Source organism: Giraffa tippelskirchi, chromosome 6 (assembly GCF_054371585.1).
Source record: "Giraffa tippelskirchi isolate mGirTip1 chromosome 6, T2T-mGirTip1v1.2.pri, whole genome shotgun sequence".
Lineage (NCBI taxonomy): Eukaryota > Metazoa > Chordata > Mammalia > Artiodactyla > Giraffidae > Giraffa > Giraffa tippelskirchi.
Window position 1 is genome coordinate 61,830,181 of NC_137280.1, and position 26,286 is coordinate 61,856,466.

At 43.7% G+C, this 26,286-nt stretch overlaps 1 protein-coding gene across 16 annotated transcripts in view; it reads right to left on the minus strand.

The window, feature by feature from the left end:
- Positions 1-26,286, minus strand: part of MTSS1 (MTSS I-BAR domain containing 1) — a 161,582-nt gene that overhangs the window by 119,394 nt on the left and 15,902 nt on the right. For all 16 annotated transcript variants that reach the window (XM_081498973.1, XM_081498970.1, XM_081498962.1 and 13 more), the window contains exons 2-3: positions 17,822-17,883; positions 13,704-13,777 (exon numbers count right to left, since the gene is read on the minus strand). In XM_081498973.1, the coding sequence (XP_081355099.1) occupies positions 13,704-13,777; positions 17,822-17,883 (136 nt within the window). The remainder of the gene's footprint in view (positions 1-13,703; positions 13,778-17,821; positions 17,884-26,286) is intronic.

Genomic DNA, 26,286 nt, shown 5'->3' on the forward strand with positions numbered 1-26,286 from the left:
TTTCAGGCTGGGGCTTTATCAGAGCAGAGGGGAGGCAGCTACACGACCAGGCAAAATAGACTCAGCCTCGAAAAATACTAGTTTGACAAGTGCAAGGGTCTTCCAATGCATGTTTACACCCCAAATGGTTATTTTTACAACAGGTAGAACAAACCAAATTCACAACCCTATGGCAAATAATCTTCTACAAGCATTGTTTAAAAAAACAAAAAATGCCTCATGTGTATGAATTGAAATAACTGTACTTTTTCATGAATGCTAATTTATATTATACCAAACGTGACTGTGTGTGTGGTTAGCAGGATGGGGTGAAGGGGCATTAGTTATTTTAAACCAAAATGAAAAGAAAAGAGAAAGAGCTAGGGTGGGGAGGAGGGTGGGAGAGTCCCCACTGCCCCAGGCAGACGGCTCTGCAAGCAGCTGGAAGGATGGAGCTGCTGAGTAAACCACTTCATTATGCAAACTGCCTAACGACACAAACAACCGTGCGCACAGAGCGACTCAATCACCCATAAAAACACACATCCCCACCACGCTTGGACCTTCCTCCCCACTGCCGCCGCTGCCACCACCACCGCGTAATTCACCAGCGTTTATTACGGCTGCCGGGGTTAAACTGCACAGTACGCATCATAATTCAAGCATCACCAGGGAAAAGAAGACAAAAAGAGGAACCACTACTGACTTCACCGGGAGCAAATACTTCTCTTGGTTAGTGGGAGGATGAGCCTTAACCGGACACTAGGCCATGGGCGTGGGATTCTTCCATCCCGAGCTCTCCCTGGTAGAGGATTTTAGGATTCTGGGGACATCCTGCCCTGGACATCCGGGATACAGGTACGTAAACGTGGGAGTCAGGTTAGTGCCCTTCTGGTGAGCGCACAATAACTGTTCAAGTGTCATTGTGAGAAGATGCAGTGCAAAGTCAAATACCATCTAGGCAGGACACAGGGAACCACCAGGAAACAGCCCATCTCTGGCAACTGTTGCTACCCAACCAAAGGTCAACAATAATAACCACTTGTAGAGTGGAAACCAGTGCTGCTGTCAGGGATCAGTTTTAACATCAAGATCAGTGTGGACGGAGAGGAGGGATTTCCATTTCAGCAGTAGTGATCTCGATTCACTATTCCAAACTTCCTGAAATACACAAATTTGCCCATCAAATACATAAGGTCCCCATCTCCCAACTCCTTCGACCCAAAAAAGGGGGGGAAACAGAAAATAAAATTTTCTTTTAGAAATTTATTAAATAAAAATACTCAGTAAATATGTGGATTCCTTTGTTATTTCTAGTCGTTACCTATAGTGTGATTTGTAAAAGAAAAAAATATTTAAAATACACATGCCACCTTACTGTGCTAGACTCAACACCAAGTCTAAGCATCATATAAAACAAACCAAAAAATAACTTTAAGAAAATGGAAAATGGTTAAGACAAACTTCATATTCATAGTGCCATTAAAAAAAAAACAAACTGTTTTATCCTAAACAGAATATGCAGGATTAAAGGTATTGTGCTAAAGAGTTAAAATACTCAAGGACTATCAGAGTAGACTTGCCTGCAATGCAGGAGACCTGGGTTCGATTCCTGGGTGGAAAAGATCACCTGGAGAAGGAAATGGCAACCCACTCCAGTATTCTTGCCTGGAGAATCCTATGGACAGAGAAGCCTGGCAGGCTGCAGTCCATGGGGTCACAAGAGTTGAACATAACTTAGTGACTAAATCACCATCAGAGTAGTAAAACACCAAAATAATGAAACTCAAAGCAAAATGCACATTTATCAACTCATTTTAAAAGGCATTAAACCTTTTTATGTCACCACTTACTAGGTCAATGATAGCTCCTTGAAACTGTATTTACATAATAGGCATACAGTTTTAGCTAGGTTACATATTATTAGAAACAGCAATAATTTACAAAAGTTTTTTTCACACTTCATATGATTGAAACTCATAGGTATTCAGTATAAATATAAGATGTTCATATACATACTCAAATTTGGAGTGGCTTGAGGGGCTTTAAGGAAGTTAATGAGGCTGCTGTTGTTTAGTCACTCAGTCGTGTCAAACTCTTTTGCGACCTATGAACTGTAGCCCTCCAGGCTCCTCCATCCATGGGATTTCCCAGGCAAGGATACTGGAGTGGGTTGCCATTTCCTTCTCCAGGGGAACTTCCCAACCCAGTGATCAAATCCGTGTCTCTTGCATTTCCTGCATTGGCAGGTGGGTACTTTACCACTGAGCCACCAGAGAAGCCCTGTTAATGAGGCTACACTAAAGCTATTCCAGGTTTTGGTCCCCCCAGAGCCCTCAGCAAAGTCGTAAGCATATCAAGGATGAGCTCTGCATAGAAACCAGTCATCCCGGAACACAGAATTTGTGTCTCTGCCATTTTAGGCAAGAAACTGCTAAGACCAATCTGATGCTTTAATTCTTTCAACTAACAACATACACACACACACACACACACACACACACTTGTGTATATATATATATGTTATATACACAGGTTGTTATATATGTTATAGATATCGGTTGTATAGATACTATGTGTACAGGCATACACAAACACACACATCCTCACTAAAAGGATTACAGCTATAAAGCCCAATTAATAAAGGACTGTTTGATACAACCCAGCATTAAAATTGTTCTCTGCATTCATCATGGTTAAGAATATTTACAAATAGTGAATACATAACAGTGAGGTGAAAACTCAGTCTTGGCTGCCTCTGAATCCACTTATTATTCAACACTAGATAACTTTTTGATGAGTCTACGGAGTCTGTTAATATGGATTCATTTTGTCAAGTTATTTCAAATAAAGGAGATACACCAACAGCAATCACGCTCCTCAAGTTCATGAAAATTACTTAAAGGCACTTGGAAGGGGGCAACAAGCAAAAGGCTGATATAATGTCTTAAAAGCTTAGGCTTCATCACAAAATAGTTTTCTCAAGCTTGTCCCTTTTTTCTGCTCCCATAAAGAGCCTTTTTGGACACATTTTTCCTAATCAGCCCCCTTCCTCATAAAATGTTAATTCCACAGATGTGTGTATGTCTGCATATATATTTTATGCACATCTGTACCTGATATATAAAAAGGGTAAGACCTCCTTCCCTTCTCAAGAACCAATTACCCCCTGCCCCTTTGGAACGATTATCTTATCCATTGTGAATACATGAAACAGATGAAACAGACATGCTATAAAAACAAGTGGGAAGCATTCACTGTTGGGAATTATTATTGCTTACATGCCTGTCTAAATTCTTCTACCACCCACTGACCCAATGCCTCAGAAACAGCACCTCTTTACCAGGTACCTAGTAAGCTCTCAATATAGCAGATACAAAACAGAATAAATCAGGTGACTCATATAAACTTGCACATTTACTGTTAAAGGCAAAATAAGCCTTTCTTTGTAGACATTGTTATACCCCTTACATCCATGCTGTGTTATGTGGTAGCTACTAGGTATATGTGGCTGTTTAAAATTAAAATTTAAAAATCAGAAATTCAGTTCTTCAATTATACTAACCATGTTTCAAGTACTTGATAATCTCAGGTGGCTGCTGGTTATCATACTGGACAGTGAAAATGTGTAACACTGTCATCACCATAGAAAGTTCTATCACAGAGAATGGCCCTGGCCCAGCCTAAAAGCTCCACGAAGCCAGGACCACATTGGGGTCACTCACCACAGCGCACGCAGGACACGTCAAGTTCTGGCATAAAGCAACACAATTAAAAAGAGACAAACAAGAAATAAGAGGAAAAGGGTGGCTTTGTCTTGGCCTTGCCAATTTCCCACTTTAATCAACTACAAATATTCTTATTTTTCATAGCTTTGTTCTTACGCCCCACACCCACCTAGAACACAGCAATGAGAATTTTCAAAATGTAACTACCAGCAGGGCAAAATTGGCTTCGGGCTCCCTTGGAATAATTCATGTGAATCAAAATCAAGAGGTCAAATTCAAAACCCCGAAAATGAAAGGCAATAGAGTTTCTAGGTCACTGTCAATATAGTCTGCCCAGATTCATGTTTTAAAATGTCAGAGAATACAGCTGCTGGTCCATCCACTCTGCAAGCAAGATACAAAGTACTTTACTTTATCAGTTTTTATTTAACAAATCAGCAACTGCTTCCTGGGCATCTATAATGTGCCAGGGTTCCAGAATATTGGAGCTTGGCATTAATTTTACTTAGAGCCTGTGTAGGGTTGTCAAGGTGCCCCTATGAGAACCATATCCAGACTCCGAGTAAAATTCATACCAGCCAGTTTTCCATAATACTTTGGGGCTCCTGATGCTTTCTGCTGGGTTCCTTTTGCTCCCCAATACTTCTAAAGCCTCAACTGGAATAAGATCATCAGAAAAATGAATACACTGTCCTTGAATGTTTCAAAACCATAAGCTTGGCTTTTAAAGAAAAATTAAAACTGAGATGTTTCCTCAAATACTCATAAGGGCTCTCCTCTTTTAAGAATCATAAGGACAATAACCAAAAATAATTAAGGAACCTGGCCTATCTGAATATAAAACCAATTTAGTGATCAACAGCCACATCTAGAGATCAGCAGATTGCAGTTTTATGCCTTTTTCTTTTTAATTAAGTGAATGAAACTGTCCAGTTTCTTTAAGGTCATCTTCAAAGAATATGCAGTTTCAGGCCTGTGAAAAAGTTTTTTTATGACCTATTTTGGGGCTTCCCCGTTGGCTCAGCAGGTAAAGAATCCTCCTGCAATGCAGGAGACATGGGAGATGCAGGTTTGATCCCTGGGTCAGGAAGATCCCCTGGAGAAGGAAATGGCAACCCACTCCGGTATTCTTGCCTTGAAAATCCCATGGACAGAGGAACCTAGTGGGGTACAGTCCATGGGGTCGCAAAGAGTTGGACAAGACTGAGCATGCACAAGCACAATGACCTTTTTTATTTTTATTTTTTCAGTTTGTGGCTGAGTAGCTTCCTATGTAGAAATCCGGCCTTAATTACATGAAACAGAGTTCAGGTCTGAAACACCGAAGTCAATCCAGAAGTTAAGGGTCAATGAAGTCTCAGTTAAACAACCTCATTAAAATAAAACTTGTGGGCAAACAAAACCAGTATGGTTGCCTCTTGGAGATAGCTTTCTGGCACCTCCTTCCCTAAAAAGGAAGATTTCCTCTTCTTTTCCAACTCCAGCCAAGAGCAGACAGCTTCCATGCATCCACCTGCCCACTTCCTGTGACCCTCATCACGGATGTGCTGGGCCCTCTTGGGCAACAGTGAATTACGAAGTCACATAATCCAGAGACTCAATCACCAAGAGGGGTCCCAAGATTCAAATTGTGAACTCCAAGTGGAATCTGGCCAAAGACCCCATGTCACCAGGCTCCTGCCTCCAGAGATGACAGCCTTCCTCACCCAGATCCACCGAGGACTGCGTGCAATGTGGTCTGCACCTTCCTAAATGCCAGATACTTATTAGCACTTGGGTACCTGGGTTCCTCAGAGAGGAGCAGGACCCAGACCCTGCCCTGGAGGTGGCTGAGTCTAGCGGGGAGGATGGTGACCACACAAGGGGCAGGGGAGTGAGACCCCATTTACCCTGGGGACAGAGGAAGGGGGTGGTGAGGGCAAGAGTTTCACAGGTAACCTGACTCTTAAACTGGCTCTCGGAAGATAAGCCAAAGATCCTCAAGCATCTAAAGTGGGTGGAGAGAGGGTGGGCTGGGAAGGGCACCCTGGGTCTGGAATGCACAAGTGCAAGAAGAAAGGGATCAACAGTTTAAAGGGATTCAGGGAGCCAAGGGCATTCTTTTGTGGGTGGAACTGCCGGCCGTGGGCAGAGATGTCACTGGGCAGATGGGTGACAGCAAGATGGCAAGAGGCCTTATTCTCCTGGGAAGCCTTTAAAAATCTAAGGTGTCTAAGCTCCACTCAATTAATCAATAACCATAGATACAAGGCAGGACTCTGAAATCTGTACTTTATTTTTTAACTTTTTATTTTATATTGGAGTATAGCTGATTAACAATGTTGTGATAGTTTCAGGTGGAGAGCAAAACAACTGAGCCATACATACTGAAATCTATAGTTTAAAACAAGCTTCCTAAGTAAGTAAGATCTATCAGTGACATAAGGAGAACATAGCATTTATCAAACTCTAGAGTAAGGGCTTCCCTGGTGACTCAGATGGTAACTAATCCGCCTGCAAGGCAGGAGGCACGGGTTCAATCCCTGGGTTGGGAAGATCCCCTGAAGAAGGGAATGGCAACCCACTCCAGTATTCTTGCCTGGGAAATCCCACGGACAGAGGAGCCTGGCGAGCTACAGCCCATGGGTCACAAAAAGTGAGACATGACTGAGCGACTAAGCACAACTAAAAAACATCTTGTATCTTTGTGAACCACAACTGCTCTATTCAGTTTGAGTCCTGAAGACTGTCTTCATCAGTTCACAGAACCTCGGCAATCTGGGCTCACCAATTAAAGTCCACCTCGAATTGTCTGGACCTCGCTGGGTGTCCTAAAAGCTTCAGCTTCCATCTGCCCTCCTCACGCACACACTGTGGGTCTCTTCTAACCATATTTCTCGCCTAACCTTCTCACTCCTTATCCTCAGCTTACCTCTACTTCCTTTGCCCCCCAAGCAAAAATCAGAAACTGTAAAGATAATATAGAAAAAGAAAATTTAGACTGTCCAACTTAATTTGTATTTTAAGATTTAATAGGGCCAAAGCGAGATTTTAAATTATAGAATATTAGAGACAAAGAGCCACTGTATACCCTTATTGAGTATACAGTGGAAGTGACAAATAGATTTAAGGGACTAGACCTGATAGACAGAGTGCCTGATGAACTATGGACAGAGGTTCGTGACATTGTAAAGGAGACAGGGATCAAGAAAATCCCCATGGAAAAGAAATGCAAAAAAGCAAAATGGCTGTCTGAGGAGGCCTTACAGATAGCTGGGAAGAGAAGAGAAGCAAAAAGCAAAGGAGAAAAGGAAAGATATTCCCATCTGAAAGCAGAGTTCCAAAGAATAACAAGGAGAGATAAGAAAGCCTTCCTCAGCGATCAGTGCAAAGAAATAGAGGAAAACAACAGATTGGGAAAGACTAGAGATCTCTTCAAGAAAATTAGAGATACCAAAGGAACATTTCATGCAAAGACAGGCACGATAAAGGACAGAAATGGTATGGACCTAACAGAAGCAGAAGATATTAAGAAGAGGTGGCAAGAATACACAGAAGAACTGTACAAAAAAGATCTTCACGACCCAGATAATCACAATGGTGTGATCACTCACCTAGAGCCAGACATCCTGGAATGTGAAGTCAAGTGGGCCTTAGAAAGCATCACTACGAACAAAGCTAGTGGAAGTGATGGAATTCCAGTTGAGCTATTTCAAATCCTCAAAGGTGATGCTGTGAAAGTGCTGCACTCGATATGCCAGCAAATCTGGAAAACTGAGCAGTGGCCACAGGACTGGAAGAGGTCAGTTTTCGTTCCAATCCCAAAGAAAGGCAATGACAAAGAATGCTCAAACTACTGCACAATTGCACTCATCTCACACACTAGTAAAGTAATGCTCAAAATTCTCCAAGCCAGGCTTCAGCAATACGTGAACCGTGAACTTCCAGATGTTCAAGCTGGTTTTAGAAAAGGCAGAGGAACCAGAGGTCAAATTGCCAACATCCGGTGGATCACTGAAAAAGCAAGAGAGTTCCAGAAAAACATTTATTTCTGCTTTATTGACTATGCCAAAGCCTTTGACTGTGTAGATCACAATAAACTGTGGAAAATTCTGAAAGAGATGGGAATACCAGACCATCTGACCTGTCTCTTGAGAAACCTGTATGCAGGTCAGGAAGCAACAGTTAGAACTGGACATGGAACAGCAGACTGGTTCCAAATAGGAAAAGGAGTACGTCAAGGCTGTATATTGTCACCCTGCTTATTTAACTTATATACAGAGTACATCATGAGAAACGCTGGGCTGGAAGAAACACAAGCTGGAATCAAGATTGCCGGGAGAAATATAAATAACCTCAGATATGCGGATGACACCACCGTTATGGCAGAAAGTGAAGAAGAACTAAAGAGCCTCTTGATGAAGGTGAAAGAGGAGAGTGAAAAAGTTGGCTTAAAGCTCAACGTTCAGAAAACTAAGATCGTGGCATCTGGTCCCATCCCTTCATGGCAAATAGATGGGGAAACAGTGGAAACAGTGTCAGACTTTATTTTTTTGGGCTCCAAAATCACTGCTGATGGTGATTGCAGCCATGAAATTAAAAGACGCTTACTCCTTGGAAGGAAGGTTATGGCCAACCTAGATAGCATATTTAAAAGCAGAGACATTACTTTGCCAACAAAAGTCCGTCTAGTCAAGGCTATGGTTTTTCCAGTGGTCATGTATGGATGTGAGAGTTGGACGGTGAAGAAAGCTGAGCGCCGAAGAATTGATGCTTTTGAACTGTGGTGTTGGAGAAGACTCTTGAGAGTCCCTTGGACTGCAAGGAGATCCAATCAATCCATCCTAAGAGAGATCAATCCTGGGTGTTCATTGGAAGGTCTGATGTTGAAGCTGAAACTCCAAAACTTTGGCCACCTCATGCGAAGGGTTGACTCATTGGAAAAGACCCTAATGCTGGGTAGGATTAGGGGCGGGAGGAGAAGGGGACAACAGAGGATGAGATGGTTGGATGGCATAACCGACTCGATGGACATGGGTTTGGGTGGACTCCGGGAGTTGGTGATGGACAGAGAGGCCTGGCGTGCTGCAATTCATGGGGTCGCAAAGAGTCGGACACGACTGAGCAACTGAACTGAACTGAGAGCCAAAAAAAGATTACTTGCAACTATCTAAGGTCCTACTAGATCCTGGGAAAACCCCTTTTACAAATGGGGAAATCAAAGCCTGAAGAAGCGCAACAAAATTACTCAGGGTTACAGAGCTGGCCAAGCAGAAGACAAACACAGCATCCAACTTCTGACCTAGTCGTCACTTCAAGGTGTTACATAGATTGGTTTCTTGTCAATGCAATCAGGATTAATAAATTTAAAAGCAAACTTAAGGGACTTCCTTGGTGATCCACGGGTTAGGACTCCACACTTTCACTGCCAAGGGTGTGCGTTCAGGAAACTAAGATTCCCACAAGCCATGCAGCCAAAAAAAAAAAAAAAAAATGCAAACTTTAGTTTATACTAAACCCAGCAGCTCCTTACATAAGGCATCATAATTTAATTGTTAAAATCCGGACTCTGGGCCAGGCTCCAGTCTTCCCATAAGCTATATGACCTTGGTTGGTTTAGATAAGCTCTCTTCACTCAGATTTCATCATCTAGAATGAAGATCATAAGCACTCACCTCAGAGCTGTTCTGAGAATAAAAAGACTCACTGCATGTAAAGCAAGTAGGACAGAGCCTGGCCCGTGTTACGTATTCAACAAAGGTGATTAGAGACCATCTAGTCGGCCGGGATCCATTTCCTTCCTACTTAGAATCTTAAACTCCTCACTCTGGGTCTGGTGCATCGTCATCTCAACATCCCAGAGATGGCTGTTCAAAGCTATAAAGTAATTACAGAAGCATACAGAGGCAGCCAGAAATGAAAGTCACACAGCATTATGCTCTTCAAAGGCCCTTGCTGACACCAGCAAATGATGCAGTGGCCACGAAGGGCCAGTGCTGACTAAGATGGAGCCTTTCATCAGCAACGTGCCCCTGCCTTGCAATGAAAGGGGGGGTGAGGGCTTGGCTGGCACCATGCTGCACGCTTACCCGTGGAGGAACACTGCTCCCCAGGACCAGCCACCGAGGGCTGAGAAGCCGCCCCGCACCTTTGTGCTTTCTCTTTTCTTTAAGTAACTCAGACAACTGTGCACCAGTCAGTTCAAACCACTCCCATGACAGCCCATGTGCTGGTCCATCATAGACACGAGGAAAATGAAGACCCTGCTTCACAAAGTCAGGCATTCTTTGTACACCAAATGCCAAGACACTAATTCTTTGTGGCCAATAACATGCAAACAGGTGTACTTTCATACTGAGCACAAGCTGTATATTCATTCCAGAGTGTAAAGATCAACAAAATACAGAACTGTATGTATTATGGTGTTAACTCTTACATTCCATTATAGTTTAACTATTAACCTAAACATACACATTACAGTAGCAGCTTATACTCTTGAAAAAAAAAATGAACAAAATAGAGCTCTAATTTATTTCCACATTCATAACTACTTAACAATAGTTACAGGACTAGATTGACTTTGCTCTCATAATGACTAGCTCTTAAAAGATTTTTCTAAATAAATTATTTTCACAGCCAGTGCAAAATATTTGCTATAAAGAACAAAAACCTTTCAGAGCCATTTCCTCTGGGAAACAATATGGAATGCTAATATTTTGGAAACCAGAGACCCGCTAGTTTGAGATTCTGGATGCCTGTCCAAAAGAGACACACTTCAGTATAACTGTTACTCCCTTCTCTTACTTACAACAACAAGGGCTCGAAAAATATTACATCTAAAGGCAGTAAGTGGGCTTCTCTGGCGGTCGAGTGGTTAGGAATCTGCCTGCAAATGCAGGGGACATGGGTTCGATCCCTGGTCTGGGAAGATCCCACAGAGCACGGGGCAGTGAAGCCCACCACTGAGTCTGTGCCCCCTAGAGCCCATGCTCTGTAACAAGAGAAGCCACCGGAATGAGAAACCTGAGCACTGCAACCAGAGATAGCCCGCATGCAGCAACAAAGACCCAGCGCATCCAAAAATACATAAACACACTAAGCAAGAGACTGGACTTTCCACAGTATGTAGGTATCAAACTGCAAACTGTATTAGAGTTGCAGCCTGTAACGACTGTGAGCCAAAATATATTTGCTGCTGACCAAAACAGCTTGAAGCATTTTTTAACAGATTCTTCATTTCCCTGGAGATGCATACAACCATTAAAAAGAGATTACCCATAGACCTCTGAAAGCATGTACACAACTGCATTGTAGTGTGTAACAGTAAATAAGTAGAGATAATCTAAATATCCCTGAAAAGAAGAATGATTAAACTGTACTATATCAAGACAAGAAATTCCATTTGGTGGCTACAAAGAACGAGGAAGATTCTCTAAGCGCCGACATAGAAAGATAATTATACCGGGAACTAAAAACACAGGAACAATGTTTCTCATGGGCCCCCTTTTGAAAAAGATCTTAAAATCATATTTTATTCTATATATCAATTTACCTGTTGTTCTATGATTAATTTTTCTTGCTATATATGTTTAAGAATGCAAAAAAGTCTATAAAGGACACTAAACCCCATCTCTGCAGAGGGAACTCGGAGGGTAGACTTTATATACTTTGTTACATAACTTTTTTTAAACTAAGGAGCATGTCCTACATTTTGCAATTGTTAAGCAATTGTTAAGTTAAAAATTAACGTAATAAAACTAATTTGACATTTAATTGAACATCAGATGTGCCTTTAAGTTTCTCTCTTATTGCCATAAAATATGCCTTTCTTTGTGTCAACCATACATTTTTTAGGTCATGTGAGTTCTCACACTCCTACATTTAATAGAAAGTTATTTCCTTCAAATGCATATAGATGCTAGCATCTCGAGATGTAAAGTACTGTGGTATCGCTAAAAAATGACCTGAAATCAGATGGTTTAAAAATAGATCCAAGTAGGGATCTTGTTCACTGCAACATTATTTGTCTTCTGTCAAAGACATCGCCTCCAAACTCCTTCTCTACCTCCACCAGCACCACAGAGAGGTTAGTCCAGTGTCTTTTCCCACAAACAATGGTTTTTCCTCCCTTCAACCATGAGAACTTGCAGGCCCTTCAGTTTCCCACCAAGAACCCTTCTTGGCAGCAACTTCCACAACAACCCAGATTCCTATTGCAGGAATTTATGAACAATCAGAGAATACCTTTCTATTTCATCCTCTAGGTTCCACTGAGTAATTAAACATTAAAACTTAAACTTATGAATCACAAAGCCTCAAAAATGAAGCACCAGATACTTAAGTTCTCATAAAATAATAGAACAATTCTTTAAGAAAGACACACTGTGATGGTCATTCTAGAAAGACATCCTTATGACTGGTGAGTCCAGTCCCAGATGCTGCTGCAATGGAAGAAAATATGATAAAACAGACCCAATAGCACCAATAGCAGTGAACACTGGCATGAATATCATATTCCTCTTTATACTTGTATATTCTGAAGATTTCACAACAAACACACATATGGTATGTAGAAAGTTTTTTTAAGGGTCTTAAAAAGATACTGGTTAAGACCCCGGTCAAGCTGACAAACCAGACGAAGAAACCAACACTCTGGATCTCCATCACATTCTCCCAGGGAACCTTTGAAAACACCACTGGCATCTTGGAAATGAGGAGAAACATTACCTCTCCTGGGAGAACTCTGACTCCCTGAGCTGAGCTAATTGCTCACTTTTCCATATTCCCCCAGCACTCTGTTCTACTACTATTACCATACCAAACATGTTACTTCTACACTGAGATTCTTGATTTGCAGGCAGCATTCCCCCTACACCGAAAACTACAAGCCCCTCCAGGATGCAGAATATAACATGCTGATTTTTGTGGTCCCAAGACAGTGCTTGAAATATCACTAGTTTTTAAGCATCTTGAATGAGAAGAGTCCTCATTGCAAATTTATTTCAATGTTCATTAAGTATCTGTGATAAATGAGAACATACTGAAGTCCGCTAGAGGTACATACCCATTGTGGGCTTCACAGGTTAACTCTTGTGTGACTGGGAGCAAATCCACCCAACACCAAAACCCACATTTTCCAATGTCACCATGATGGTAACAAGAACAGACCTGTAGCTGTCAGTATACAAGCAGACCCAGAAAGAAGGCCAAAAAAAAAAAAAAAAGAGGCAGAAGAGATTCTCTGTCTCGGAATGAAATGGGAAGCACCTCCCTTTGAACGGGGGTCTCTAGGTTATGGGTAATTTCATACTTCTAACAATGGTGCTGGGTAGAGAAAGATTTACTTTCTTCTCTACAGACCTTTCCCAGGTTATAAATATTCTTTTCCATGATTCAATAGTCACTGAAACCAATACAAATTTTCAAAAGAATTCCCTTTGTTCACTGATTTAATAAACACACTTTACACATCTACTTTGCGCCAAGTGCTATGTTTTGGGAAAGTTCAGACACGCACCAGTCACAGTCTATACCTTGAGGGGTTTGCAGTCAAACATGGGAGACACATACGACACAATAGGATGCTACTTATAATAGGTGTCCTCATTTTATGGGAACCCAGGAAAAAATGGTCTAACCCATCATTCTCACTGCTTCTCATTCCACAAGGGAATGAGGAAAATCTTAAGACGACACGTATGAGGAGGGAAAAACAAATTGCAACCAAACACACAGCTCAGGACTCTGCAACCAGCATGTCGTTAAAAGTGATGACAAATACATCAAGCCATCTCAGGCATAAACACTGGTTCCTTTAGTTTATTTTTCCTTCTTCTCATGTGCTTTATTATCTGGAGAATGATTTGCAGCATCTACTATGCAGAATCCCCCAGAGTTAAAAATATATATACTTTTAAATATGAGTCAGCTAAGCTCTGATAACTTAAGCTCTATCTTCGTGTGAAGCCGCCAAGGGTAAGAGCCCACATGCTGAATGCCATCCCTCCATCTGCTTACCACGTGTGTTGGTGGCCATGTCAGCCACTTTCTGAAAGGCGTCCAAGAAGGCAGCTGCTGCTACTACTGTTGTCCTAAAATGCAAACAGATAACAAAAGCATGAGGAATGTCTCACACCAGCACATGCGTGATAGCAAAAGGGCTGGAATCTCTGCCAGGGACTGAAAGTCACCCTCCAGGAGGGACAACCCGACTGGATACAGACAACTGTGTAATAGAGCAACTTCCCATTAGCTACCTGTTTTGCATATGGTAATGTATATGTTTCAAAGCTACTCTCTCAGTTCATCCCACCCTCTCCTTCCCCCACTGTGTATGGACCTACTTTTTAAAGAAGACGTTCTCCTATTGCACTGTACCCCAATAATGTATGGCTCATGCAGTACTAATCAACAAATGCTAACTATTCTTCCTACTCCATTTCACCTGATGGTATAAAATTATTAACAAGTAAAATTTCACAAAGAAGGAAAAGACAGGTGTTTCTACCTAAAAAGAAAAACATCTTTAAAAAATATAAGTGGTATGGCTGAAAGATACTTTAGAGCAGGAAAACAATATAGCTACATGGATTGGTAGAAGGGATCCTGAAGAGATCTAGGTTAAACAATTCATCGTAGAGATGGGAAAACTGAGACCATAACTACACAGTGATTGTCAAGATCACCAGTTCATACCACAGCTGAGACTAGTAGCCCAGCATGACTTACAATCCCATGTTCATCCCACTATAGGATCCCAACTACCAACTATGTGACTTTCCCCCCTAAATCATGGCTATAGTGAAACCGACGTACTATTTTTTCAACATTAGAATGCTATCTCAACAGCATCTCCTGAATTCCTAAAAGCTGAGAACAAGGAGGGGTAACTATCTCATTGACTTTCCTAGAAGTTCTCTTGAATTCTTCACATTCTCTTGAGCACTGGCAGATGCCTTGAGCACTTTGTGATCTACTGGTTCCTAGAATCATGGTCCAAGATGTCATTCAACAAAGTAAACACGACTGCATCCCAGGGCTGTGAACAACCAGGACAAGCAAGCCAGCCCCAGGCTCACTCACAAGAACACTGCATAACAGAGTTTACAGCCTGATGTTAACATCCAAGTAGTTCACATATGATTACAGTCCTTAAAAGCATCCCTAATAATGCAAAGTTGTGAAGGAAGAAGATGACAAAAAGAAAAAGGACTAAAAAAGGAAGAAGATGAGAAGAAGGATTAAAAAAGGAAGTTCAAAATGGAGGAGGAAAAAAAAAAAGAAAGAAATGACCTTTGAGCCTAAGCAAGGTAGCTGTGAAACAAAAGGTTCTTGGAAGGTGCTAAAAGTGATCCCCAGGAAACCCTGGGCAACAGTCCCTTACAGCTAAGCTTCAAAATGAGGCCTGATATTTTCCAGTAGAGCAGGAAAACATTCTGGTCAAAATAAAACACACACACACACACAAAGACATACACACTAAACAAAAACAAAAACCCACTTCAAAGCATATTTCTTGAAGAGTTGGCACCAACTGCAAACCATGGAAAAGTTAGCTTTACACTCTGAGATTTATAAACAACTCATTCAAATTTATAATTAATATCTGACCCAACAGCTGGATTTACTCTCACTCAAGTCAAGGCCGATCTTGCAAATGAGCCAGCTGCAGAGGTGCCTCAAGTATTACACGGTCACCAGGGCTCCCGTGAAAACAAAGACTGTGGTCAAGTGTGAGGAATTAAGAGCTTTTAAAACCCGCCTTCCGATGAGCCATATTTCATGGACTGCTTTTGTCACAGGACATCTTAGCCCTTTCTGATGGAGCAGAGCAAACATGCATCCATCAGCAGGAGAAAGGAGTGATTGAGCTTACACACTCCAAGAGTCTGCCTCTTCTCTGGTCTTATCCTTATCCACTCTCTTAACACAGAAAATTAAACCACGGGCTTGAGGTTCCCATGGTGCTCTCAACCAGGTACTAGTGGCTTGACAAAATAAAGAAATGGTCTCTGCCTCATGGGGCCTATTGTTTAACATATATGTACACACACACACACACACACACACACGTGCCTGTGGGCGGTGGGGGGGGGGGCTTCCCTGGTGGCTCAGAAGGTAAAGAATCTGCCTGTAATGCAGCAGACCTGGGTTCGATCCCTGGGTCAGGAAGATCCCTTGGAGAAGGGAATGGTAACCCACTCCAGTTTTCTTGCCTGGGAAAGCCACATAGACAGAGGAGCCTGGCGGGCTACAGTCCATGGGGTCACAAAGAGCTGGACATGACTGAGCAACTAACACTTTATGTATATAATGTGCATATTATATCTATACAGGGTTGGCCAAAACGTTCATTTGGGTTTTTACATAAGCTGTAACAGAAAATCCTGAATGAACTTTTTGGCCAACTCCAATATATTATAATGTACTTTGTACCAGTGGGGATAAGACTGCTTTAAGTCTTATTCCGTATGTTTAAGACAGCCAATCAGGTAATTATTTTAAGTTTTAGCTGCTTCATTGGTAAAAGGAGAAGAGCATCTTTTCCCTGGTCAACCCTGAAAACCTGCCAGACAATTAAATGAGGCCAGATAAGAAGAGGTGTTGGTGAGGAGGGGTTGTACATACATGTTTTACTACAGGAGGCAACCTCCTACAGGATGGAGACTAACCTATTTTAAATGAACCATGATGGCGGCAAAGTTGGGGGAGAGCGCCTTACATTCTGAGAAGAGGAGGTTGGATCTGATCCAGGACAAAGTAGTCATAGGTTCTTAAGCAAAGAAATGGCAAAGGACTCAACAAGTGGCAAAAGGGCCATATTCTGAAGCCCATGGTCCATCTGGATGCCCACTCATGCCTTTGGAAATCCCAGGCCCCACGAAGCTGAATAATGGACTGGGAAATTGCCACATCTCTCAAGTTCTGTCCTAATCTACAGGGGAGCCAGGGAATGCCCAGTCCTGTGGCCAAAGTTCTGGGCAGGAACCCCTGGGGTCAACAGACAAAGTCCTAAGAACATCATGTTACTCCTCCCTCCTCTGTCTGTCATCCACATGGCTTCTTATCCCAGAAAACATCTACCTGCTTTGTTCTCTGGAAAACCATCCTGTACACCCAAACCAACCCATGTCACCCCCATAGCCACGACCAGGGTCATGAAAACAACCTCTTTTTCAAATGTCCCAGCTCTCTGAAGCACCCACTAAGTGCAATCACACCCCTCTCCCCACTGATTTTAAAAGCATATGCTTTAACAAGAAGATGTTGCCATATTTTCTACTGTATATCAAATGATGTATTAGCAAGCACATGATGAAGCAATAATAATAGCTCTAAGGAGCAGATCAGCGTTAGATCTTACTGTTTTAAAACAGCTTTATTGAGACATAATTTGTATACCATAAAGTTCACCCTTTTTAGGTGTGTAAGTTAACAATTTTTCAGTAAATTCAGAGTTACGCAAACACCACCACAATCCAGTTTTAGAATATTTCCATCACCCCCATCAAGGTCCCTCATGGCCATTTGCAGTCAACCTTCTTTCCCACTCCTAGCCCCAGGAAACCACTAGTCTCTATCTGTCTCTACAGATTTGCATTATATAGATATTTCATGGAAATGGAATTATACAAACTAAGCTTTAAACTCTGTAAGGATAGACAGGAAGCAGAATGAACTGTGGAGCCAGACTGCCTCAGTTCAATTCTCTGCTCTCTCATTTACTAGCAGCGTGAATTTGGGTAGGTTATTCAGCTCATCTGTGCCTCAGTTTTCTCATCAGCAAAATGGCATAACAACTATACTTACCTCTTGGGGTCATGAGATTTAACTGTTACCATATACCTGGCACATAGGGAACACTCTCTACATGTTGTCCATGACTATCTTACATATAACTGACTTTTCATTTGACCCTCAAAATTTCAGTGGAAGGAGGCAGAGCAGATATAAGTTAATTTTATATACAGGAATCAGTGGTCAGGACACATGGCTAGTAAGTGGCAATGCCACTGCATGCTTCTCTACCTGTAACACTTCCAAAAGTAACCCTAATTCAACTCTTGGGTTCCTGTTCTTGCGTCCTTTGTCTAAGGCTGCTGCCATTTTCTTGGAGATGACATGCTTCTACTTACCGAAGCTGGGACTGCAGCTTTCCGGCTTTGTTTATGAAATCTTCCCAAACCGGATAGCTCCCCTACAACAAAACAAAGCCATCAATCAGTAAGTGCAGCTGTGATAGATATCTGATGAAGACATTGATAGCACACCCAACTCCAATGATAGGTGGGTCCAAATTCCAGATATGTGCAACATGTAAGACTCTGCCCTTAACCATGCCTCTGGCTGTTCTCCTCCTTATCCTAGAAAGCAGGGAGGAGGGAACCAGAGTGTTTGCAGCTCCTATCCAGGACAGGAGGCTACTGGCAAGCATTAGATGGTAAAGAATCCTCCTGCAATGTGGGAGACCTGGGTTCGATCCCTGGGTTGGGAAGATCCCCTGGAGGAGGGCATGGCAACCCACTCCAGTATTCTTGCCTGGAGAATCCCCATGGACAGAGGAGCCTGGTGGGTTATAGTCCATGGGATTGCAAAGAGTTGGACACGACTGAGCAACTAAGCACACAGCACAGCATCAGCCTACCAGAATCTCAAGATTGGGAAGTTACCTAAATATAGCTGCTCAGCTGATGGCTTGAGCCCAGCATCTACATACTACACAGTTACAGGCGGTTCCCCAGCGTATTGCAGCTAACAGGACACTCATCACCCTCCATGGCAACCTACCTACATCAGCCAAGCTTTCCTTTCTATCCACGCAGTCTTACTTCTAACCTAGGAATCCACAGAGTTAAACCAATTCTGCTTCCACATGCATCTTTTCAAAGAACTAAGGACAACCAGCACATTCATTCACAGCATTCCTTCTTTCAGCTCCCAACCGCAACTCCATTTCTACACAGGACCCTGTCTCACATCCCCACAGTGGCTTGGGGAAATTCCATCATGTGTCTCCACTCTTCTAAGTATGGTACGTGTGTGTGCTTAGTCGCTCAGTTGTGTCTGAATCCTTGCGACCCTATGGACTGTAGCCCACCAGGCTCCTCTGTCCATGGGATTCTCCAGGCAAGAATAATGAAGTGGGTGGCCATTCCCTTCTCCAGGGGATCTTCCGAACCCAGGGATTGAACCCAGGTCTCCCACAATGCAGGTGGATTCTTCACCATCTGAGCCACCAAGGAAGCCCTCTAAGTATGGTGCTTGAGACAGACTCTAAACTGCAAGTGCAGTTCTGGCTGGGGCAAGCTCGAGTGGGGTCTGACATAACACATTAAATGTATAGTAAGATGAAGTAACCAACTAAAAGTTAATGCAAAATAAACCCAGAGAAGAGGAAACCATGGTTAGCGAAGCAGTGTCTGGCACCGAATCATTTAAACACAGAACTCAATGGACACGAATTTGAACAAACTCCGGGAGCTAGTGAAGGACAGGGAAGCCTGGCATGCTGCAGTCCATAGGGTCGCGAAGAGTCAGACACGACTTAACAACTGAACAACAACAAGATCAGGTAACCAACTAAGAGTCAATGCAAAATAAACCCAGAGAAGAGGAAGCCATGGTTAGAGAAGCAGTGTTTGGCACTGAATCATTTAGACATAGAACTAACTCTAAACACTTGGCAGATTATGGTTGTAGGAGAGCATGTAAATGTTGTGAACCTTGACAAGGTAAAAATAACATATGACACCTCTTGCTTTTGTCATTAAGGAGAGAGGATGGAGAAAGTGTAATACAGTGAATCATCTCATTTTTTATTATAGAAGCCCCATCAATCCCCAGGCAGCAGGGAACACAGAACAGTGGGGCCTTCCATGGGAGCTGTGGACTTCTGTAAATATGCTAAAATCTTCCAATTAAAGCGATGCCCAGGAAAAAAAAGAAAAAAATAAGTCCCATCAAAATAGACTAAAACTGAAACTGAGTTAAACATAATGATTTCAGCTTTCTAACTTTTTTCCCCTAATAATTTTAATAACCTCTTCCCTCTTACTCTTTATTTCAGTTATTATTTATTTATTTTTATTGAAATATAGTTGATTTATAAGGTGTCTTTTTTAAAATTTTAAATTTATTTTTTAATTGAAGGATAATTGTTTTACAGAATTTTGTTGGTTTCTGCCTAACATCAACATGAATCAGCCACAGGTATACATATGTCTCCTCCTTCTTGAACCTCCCTCCCACCTTCCACACCATCCCACCCCTCTAGGTTGTTACAGAGCCCTGGTTTGAGTTCCCTGAGTCATACAGCAAATTCCCTTTGGCTATCTATTTACACGTAATGTATGTTTCCATGTTACTCTCTCCATACATCCCCTTAAGTGTGCTCTTAAGAGCACACTTTCTTAACTTAGCCACCACTGACATTTTGAGCTAGATAATTTTTTTTTGGTCAAGATAGGGGTGGGGGGTTGTCTTGTGCATTACAGGATGTTCAGCAGCTGCTCCAACCTCCATTCACTAGACGTCAGTAACATTCACGGATGTCACTGGATATGACAAAATGCCCCCAGACATTACTCCTATAGGGCAAAATCACCCCTGGTGAAGAACCACTGCTTCAGAGGAATGTCTGAGAAATGAGTTTCTTCTGGTGAAGAAACAGTTATCTGAAGCTCAGCAATTTCTTCAGTATTACTTCATTTCAATTTCAGTTCTTCTCTTAAAGGAAAGTAATTAAATAATTTTTATTTTGAAAATATCTTGCATAGAACATCTGTTCTAAAAGTGTGTTCATTTATATATTTTGAGACTCTCTTGAACAGCAAGAGGATCAAACCTGTCAGTCCTAATGGAAATCCAACATAAATATTCATTGGAAGGACAGATGCTGAAGCTCCAATACTTTGGACACCTGATGCAAAAAGCCAGCTCACTGGAAAAGACCCTGATGCTGGGAAAGATTGAAGGCAGAAGGAGAAGGGGGTGACAGAGGATGAGATGGTTGGATGGCATCACCGACTCGATGGACATGAGTTTGAACAAGCTTTGGGAGTTGGTGATGGACAGGAAAGCCTGGCATGCTGCAGTCCATGGGGTCACAAAGACTCAGACATGACTGAGTGCCTGAACAACAACGTATTTCTCGAGCTATCAAGTCTGTCTGAAAACGTGCAGAGATGTCAGGAAAACAATCTACCAAACATTAAAATGGAATCTTTCTGGCAGCTGAGATTTGGACCAATGTGTTATTTTTCCTGTTTGTACTTTCCTCCATGGCTATAGTTTCCTGTTGTTGTTGTTGTTGTTTTAAATAAGAGTCATACATCATTTTTATGAAAACAATGTAGTCACCACTACACTTAAAAAAATTTAAGATCAAATTAGTGGTTCTGGCAATAACGGCACCATGAATTTACAATCCACACAGCCCCTAAAGTCTGTTTCACCCAGGCTGCTAGATCACATCCATCAATTCTCCGTCTGTGCGCTGGGGACCTGCTCAGCCCAATTGCACACTCTGGATTTATTCCTCCAAGTGGCAATGTGCTCCCATGGGATGCTGAGCTGCACCAGGCCAGGGATTCTGCCTGACTGGCTCCTGGCAGAAGTCCTTTGGCAGCTACACCTGAGCTACTGACACCAACACTCATGCACAAGTCTGGTCATCATCTGCTAACACACTTAGCCTCCATCCCATCTCTGTGCCCCAGGGGGTCTTTATAACCCAAGAGCATAACTTTATTTGTTTTGAATGAAACCTCTAAGGGCTCAGGCTACCTCTCCAGGCCCATTAAGACATTATGGGGAATCCCACCTACAGCATTTACCATTTTGTTATCAATACCAAATAGGAACATGACTTCTAGTAATATATCTACATCCAGGTAATTAGGGGTATGGACCAAGATCAGAGTCCTCTGGCTGGGCACTAGAGATCTCTGTTCAGATGGACATCAGCAACCTTCAGAACATGACAGCGCTACCAACCAATTACAGCCTCATCTAGCCAGCCCTTCTCTTTTTGGTCAACAAGACAGCATGAGAAGCTTTACAAAAAGCCTGACAGACACTGAGCATCAACTTCTAGTCAAAGGAACTAGCATGTCTCATCTGCACACAGAAGGAGATGAGAACTAGGCCCCCTCTCTCCAGCACCAACCACTCCTATCTACGGAATCCCTGCAGAAGGTCACTGAGATGATCCACAGCATTTAAGAAAAGGGTAAGACACATTCAGTGAGAACACACCAGAATGGCAGGAGCACCAAATCCTGAGTTCCAGCCATGGCCTGGCAGTGAACTATGTTGGGGGAAGTCACTTGACCTCTCAGGCCAGCTCTTTATAATGATCAAAAATAAAAAGTTATAATTCCATCACCGTTATTGAACACTGACATCACGGAACACTGCAAGAATGGAGGAAAGAAATAAGGAACACAAACGCTGGAGGCCAACCCGCTGGCTAGAACCTTAGCTCTCCCGCCTGCCACGTGATGGCAGGCAGGTGGTCCGACCTCGGCATGCATCAGTCACCACTGCCCCAAGTTGGTGCCAGGAGGAAATGAGGTCAGTCATCCCAAGTGCCCAGAGCAATGCCGGGCACTCTGTAAGGGCTCAATAACCTTTGACAGGTTTGATCCGAGTGTCTGCAGGCTCCCAAGAATCTCCTCTGGGGTGCTGGGAGAGATGTTTACAACTCTCCAGGTCGGGACTCCCCTGGGGGTCCAGTGGTTAAGACTCTGTGCCTCCACTGCAAGGAGGGGTTGGGGGGGTTCGATTCCTGGTCTGGGAACTAAGATCCCACAAGCTATGCAGTGTGGCCAAAAAAACCTCCTGAAGTCAGACGGTCCACCCAGGCTGGAATCCCTCATTCTTAATCCTAAGAACAGCACCGACTGTGCATCCTCCTGAGTTCACCACAGTTAAAGCAGAAATGGAGCGAGACAGCAGGACACACAGTGTCTGTCAGTGTCTCTGCCGTTTCTAGTACAAGGCAGAGGGAGTACTCAAACCCAAGACGAATGTGCCTGAAAACAACTGCTAGAGCCACTTTAAAAATGACTTACCTGCCCCCACCTGGAGCCTCATTTCAGTCTTTACCAAATTAGCAACAAAAGGAGGGTCCCTGCTGCAATTAGGGGGTACAGCACCCAGCTCTCCGCCTACAAACACCCACTCTGCCAGAAGAAGGCTGCCAACAGCCACTCTCTCTCGACTTAATGATATTTGACAGTCTAGATATTTGACAGTCTATCAAAGAGTATCAGGCCCACCTGTTTTAGGCAATATATAATTTAATGGATTCTATTAAAAAAAAAGAACTTCTAAGAACAGAAGACAAAAACCTCCTTGTTGAGAAATGTAAGTGTGTAAATGTTATTAAAATTTAAAAGGCAAGGTGATGTTGGGTTGTTCCAGATTTTTTTTTTAAGTTTCTTTCAAGGGAAAAAAAAGTTTCTACCCACCTGAAAGTAGTTTTACTACAAAAATTCAAAAGCTTGGAGGGAATGAGGAAGGAGGGAGAGGGACTTGGAAAATGAAAAGGTAATTGAGAGAAAAAAAGCCCTGGGTTGTTCTAGACAACAAGGCTGGGTGAAGGAGAGCAGACTCAAATTTCAGAAGAAATTTGCCAATCAAGACACCATATGCACTGAGAGGCCTTTTAGAAAGCGAGTGCAATGTGGTCCTCAATTTTCTAATCTGCGCTGCCCACCAAGAAATCTCAGAAAGCTGTCTCCTGACATTGTTTATGGTGGGGCTCTATTGACGTTTAAGGAACCCCCAGGGACGCATCCTCAAAATGAGAAAGTCTCAACACAGACCCCGGAGAAGGCAATGGCACCCCACTCCAGTACTGTTGCCTGGAGAATCCCATGGACGGAGGAGCCTGGTAGGCTGCAGTCTATGGGGTCACGAAGACTCGGCCACAACTGGGTGACTTCACTTTCACTTTTCACTGTCACGCATTGGAGAAGGAAATGGCAACCCACTCCAGTGTTGTTGCCTGGAGAATCCCAGGGACGGAGGAGCCTGGTGGGCTGCCGTCTATGGGGTTGCTCAGAGTTGGACATGACTGAAGCAACTTAGCAGCAGCAGCAGCAACACAGACCCCAATGTGGAGTTCCCCAGAGAACACAGACAGGTTTCACAGCTTTCCAGACAGACCAAAGTCAAGGAAAACAAGACTCCTGTCGAGCACCTGGGTTCCACCAAGTCCAAAGTCACGGGCGAAGGGAACGAGACTCTCCTTCTGGAATCCCTTGAATTTCTTTGGGGGTGCTGGGGGCATGGGGGGGAGGGCAGGGCGGTTTTGAAGCCTTGGCAGTTTGAGAATAGAACTCGGATCACACAGGGTTCTGGGAGAAAGGAGAGACCCCTGTTGCTGGAAGCTGCTGTGTTTGCAAACATGGGGAGGACTCTCTTTAGCAAGCTGCCTGACCGTTCCCACTTCCTACAGGGAGAGAAACAGGGCCTGCCTGAAGACAGGCTCTAAGTCTGCAACCACAGGCAGGGTGCCCACCACACAGACTCCCCACCCCGAACCCTCACCCACACCGCTGTTCTCTCTTCTAACCTCCGGGGGCATTCAACAATCTGGAAAACTCCTACTCAGCCATCAGCACCCAGTTCAAATGCCACCTCCTGCAGAGCATCCTGGGACCACCCCCCCGCACTTCCCTCACATTATGCAGTTCACTTCTCTGAACCTAGGTTTTCCCCACTGAACTGTGGGCTTGAGGACAGAAAAACGGAGGGAGAAGGGAAAGTATTTCCAGTAAGAGGGACAAAGACAGGGAGGACACAAGTGGGCTCCTCTGAGGGTCGCTGGAGTGGCACACTGACGCTGGGAGGAGCAGGAGATGGAAGGACGAACAAAGAGAGCGTGGGCAGCTGTCTAGGGCAAGGTCCAGGGCTGAACTACAAATGGGGCTTCATTCAAATGGCAGGTGACATGAATCCCAAACCAGTATGGTGACAAGAGAACCTGGCGACCTCACATACCTGAAGGCAGCCTGGTCCCTTGGGGGGTGGGGAGGAGAATAAAGTCATCTTCTTACTTCTGAGAAAAAAGCCTACCTATATCGGTGAACTCCCCAAGAGTTTGGTGGCCACTTAAGGAAACAGGCAAGCGGGCTGCCTTGGGTGCATGCGAAGTTGCTTCAGTCGTGTCCGACTCTTTGCGACCCTGTGGACTGTAGCCAGGCTCTCTGTCCATGGGATTCTCCAGGCAAGAACGCTAGAGTGGGCTACCATTTCCTTCTCCAAGGGATCTTCCCGACCCAGACTTGAGCTCTGGGGATACCGAGTTCCTGTCCTCTCCTCCACTTATCCCACAGCCAAACGGCTGGGCAGACCACTTGCTGGCTTGGGGTTCTATTTTGCTTTGTATTAAACAGAGGCCCGGGATGGCAACCCACATAGAGCAGAAGAAAAAAACCTGTAACTTACCAGCCCAGCTAGTTAACAGTGCCCCATAAATAATGCAGCCACTGCCTCTCCCAGCCCTGCCCACATGGCAGCAGAACCCCGGGGACAGCTGAGGGAATCAGACACCAGGGCTGCCACTTGGGGAACACAGAGGAGCCCGGAGCCTGGGTCAGAGAAAGGGCCATTTGAGAGGAGCCAGAGACTGAAGGGGAGTCTCAAGAGGAAGGAGGATTTGGCCCAGCTGAAATGAAATAGGGACCAGCGGAGACAGGTTACAGGGAGTCAGGTTCCAGAGAGAGCTGGCTGACCAGCGGCTATGGCTGATGAGAACCCAAGTTTTAGGTATACAACTGGACAGGTCATCTCCTAGGCCCCTTTTCACCTTGACAAGCATCACTGTCACCACTGTCATCATTACATGTTCTGAACAGTTGCTAGATGCCTGATAAACAGATCAGCACGTCTCCAACATTAACTGACAATCCTATCATCTGGAGATCTTGCAAAAACGCAGATTCTGAATCTCTTGGTCTGACGTTGGGCCTGGATGTTGTATCTTTCATCTGAGTGATGCTGAGGCTGCCGGTCCATAAACCACACTTGGAGGGGCACAGCTTGATACACACTCTTACTACGTGTTCAAAAAACCCCATGAGGCAGGTGCTGCTGTTATTCCACAGCTGAAGAAACCCAGGGCCAGAGAGGCTGCATCCTAGCACTCGAGGCTGAAATGTGATCCCTGATCTGCCCCTCCAAGCACTACCCTGACTCTGGAAAGAGCAAGCAGCAAGATACACAGACCCGGCCCTAGGGCTGCAGGAAGCCCAGTAGGCAGGCTGGGTCCTGCTTTATATCTGGGTTCAGTAGAAGCCAAAGAATTGATGCTTTTGAACTGTGGTGCTGGAGAAGACTCTTGAGAGTCCCTTGGACAGCAAGGAGATCAAACCAGTCAGTTCTAAGGGAAATCAACCCTGAATATTCATTTGAAGGACTGCTGCTGAAGCTCTAATACTTTGGCCACCTGATGCTAAGAGCTGACTCACTGGAAAAGACCCTGATGCTGGCAAAGACTGAAGACAGGAGGAGAACCGGACGACAGAGGATGAGATGGTTGGATGGAATCATCGACTCAATGAACATGAGTTTGAGCAAACTCTGGGAGATA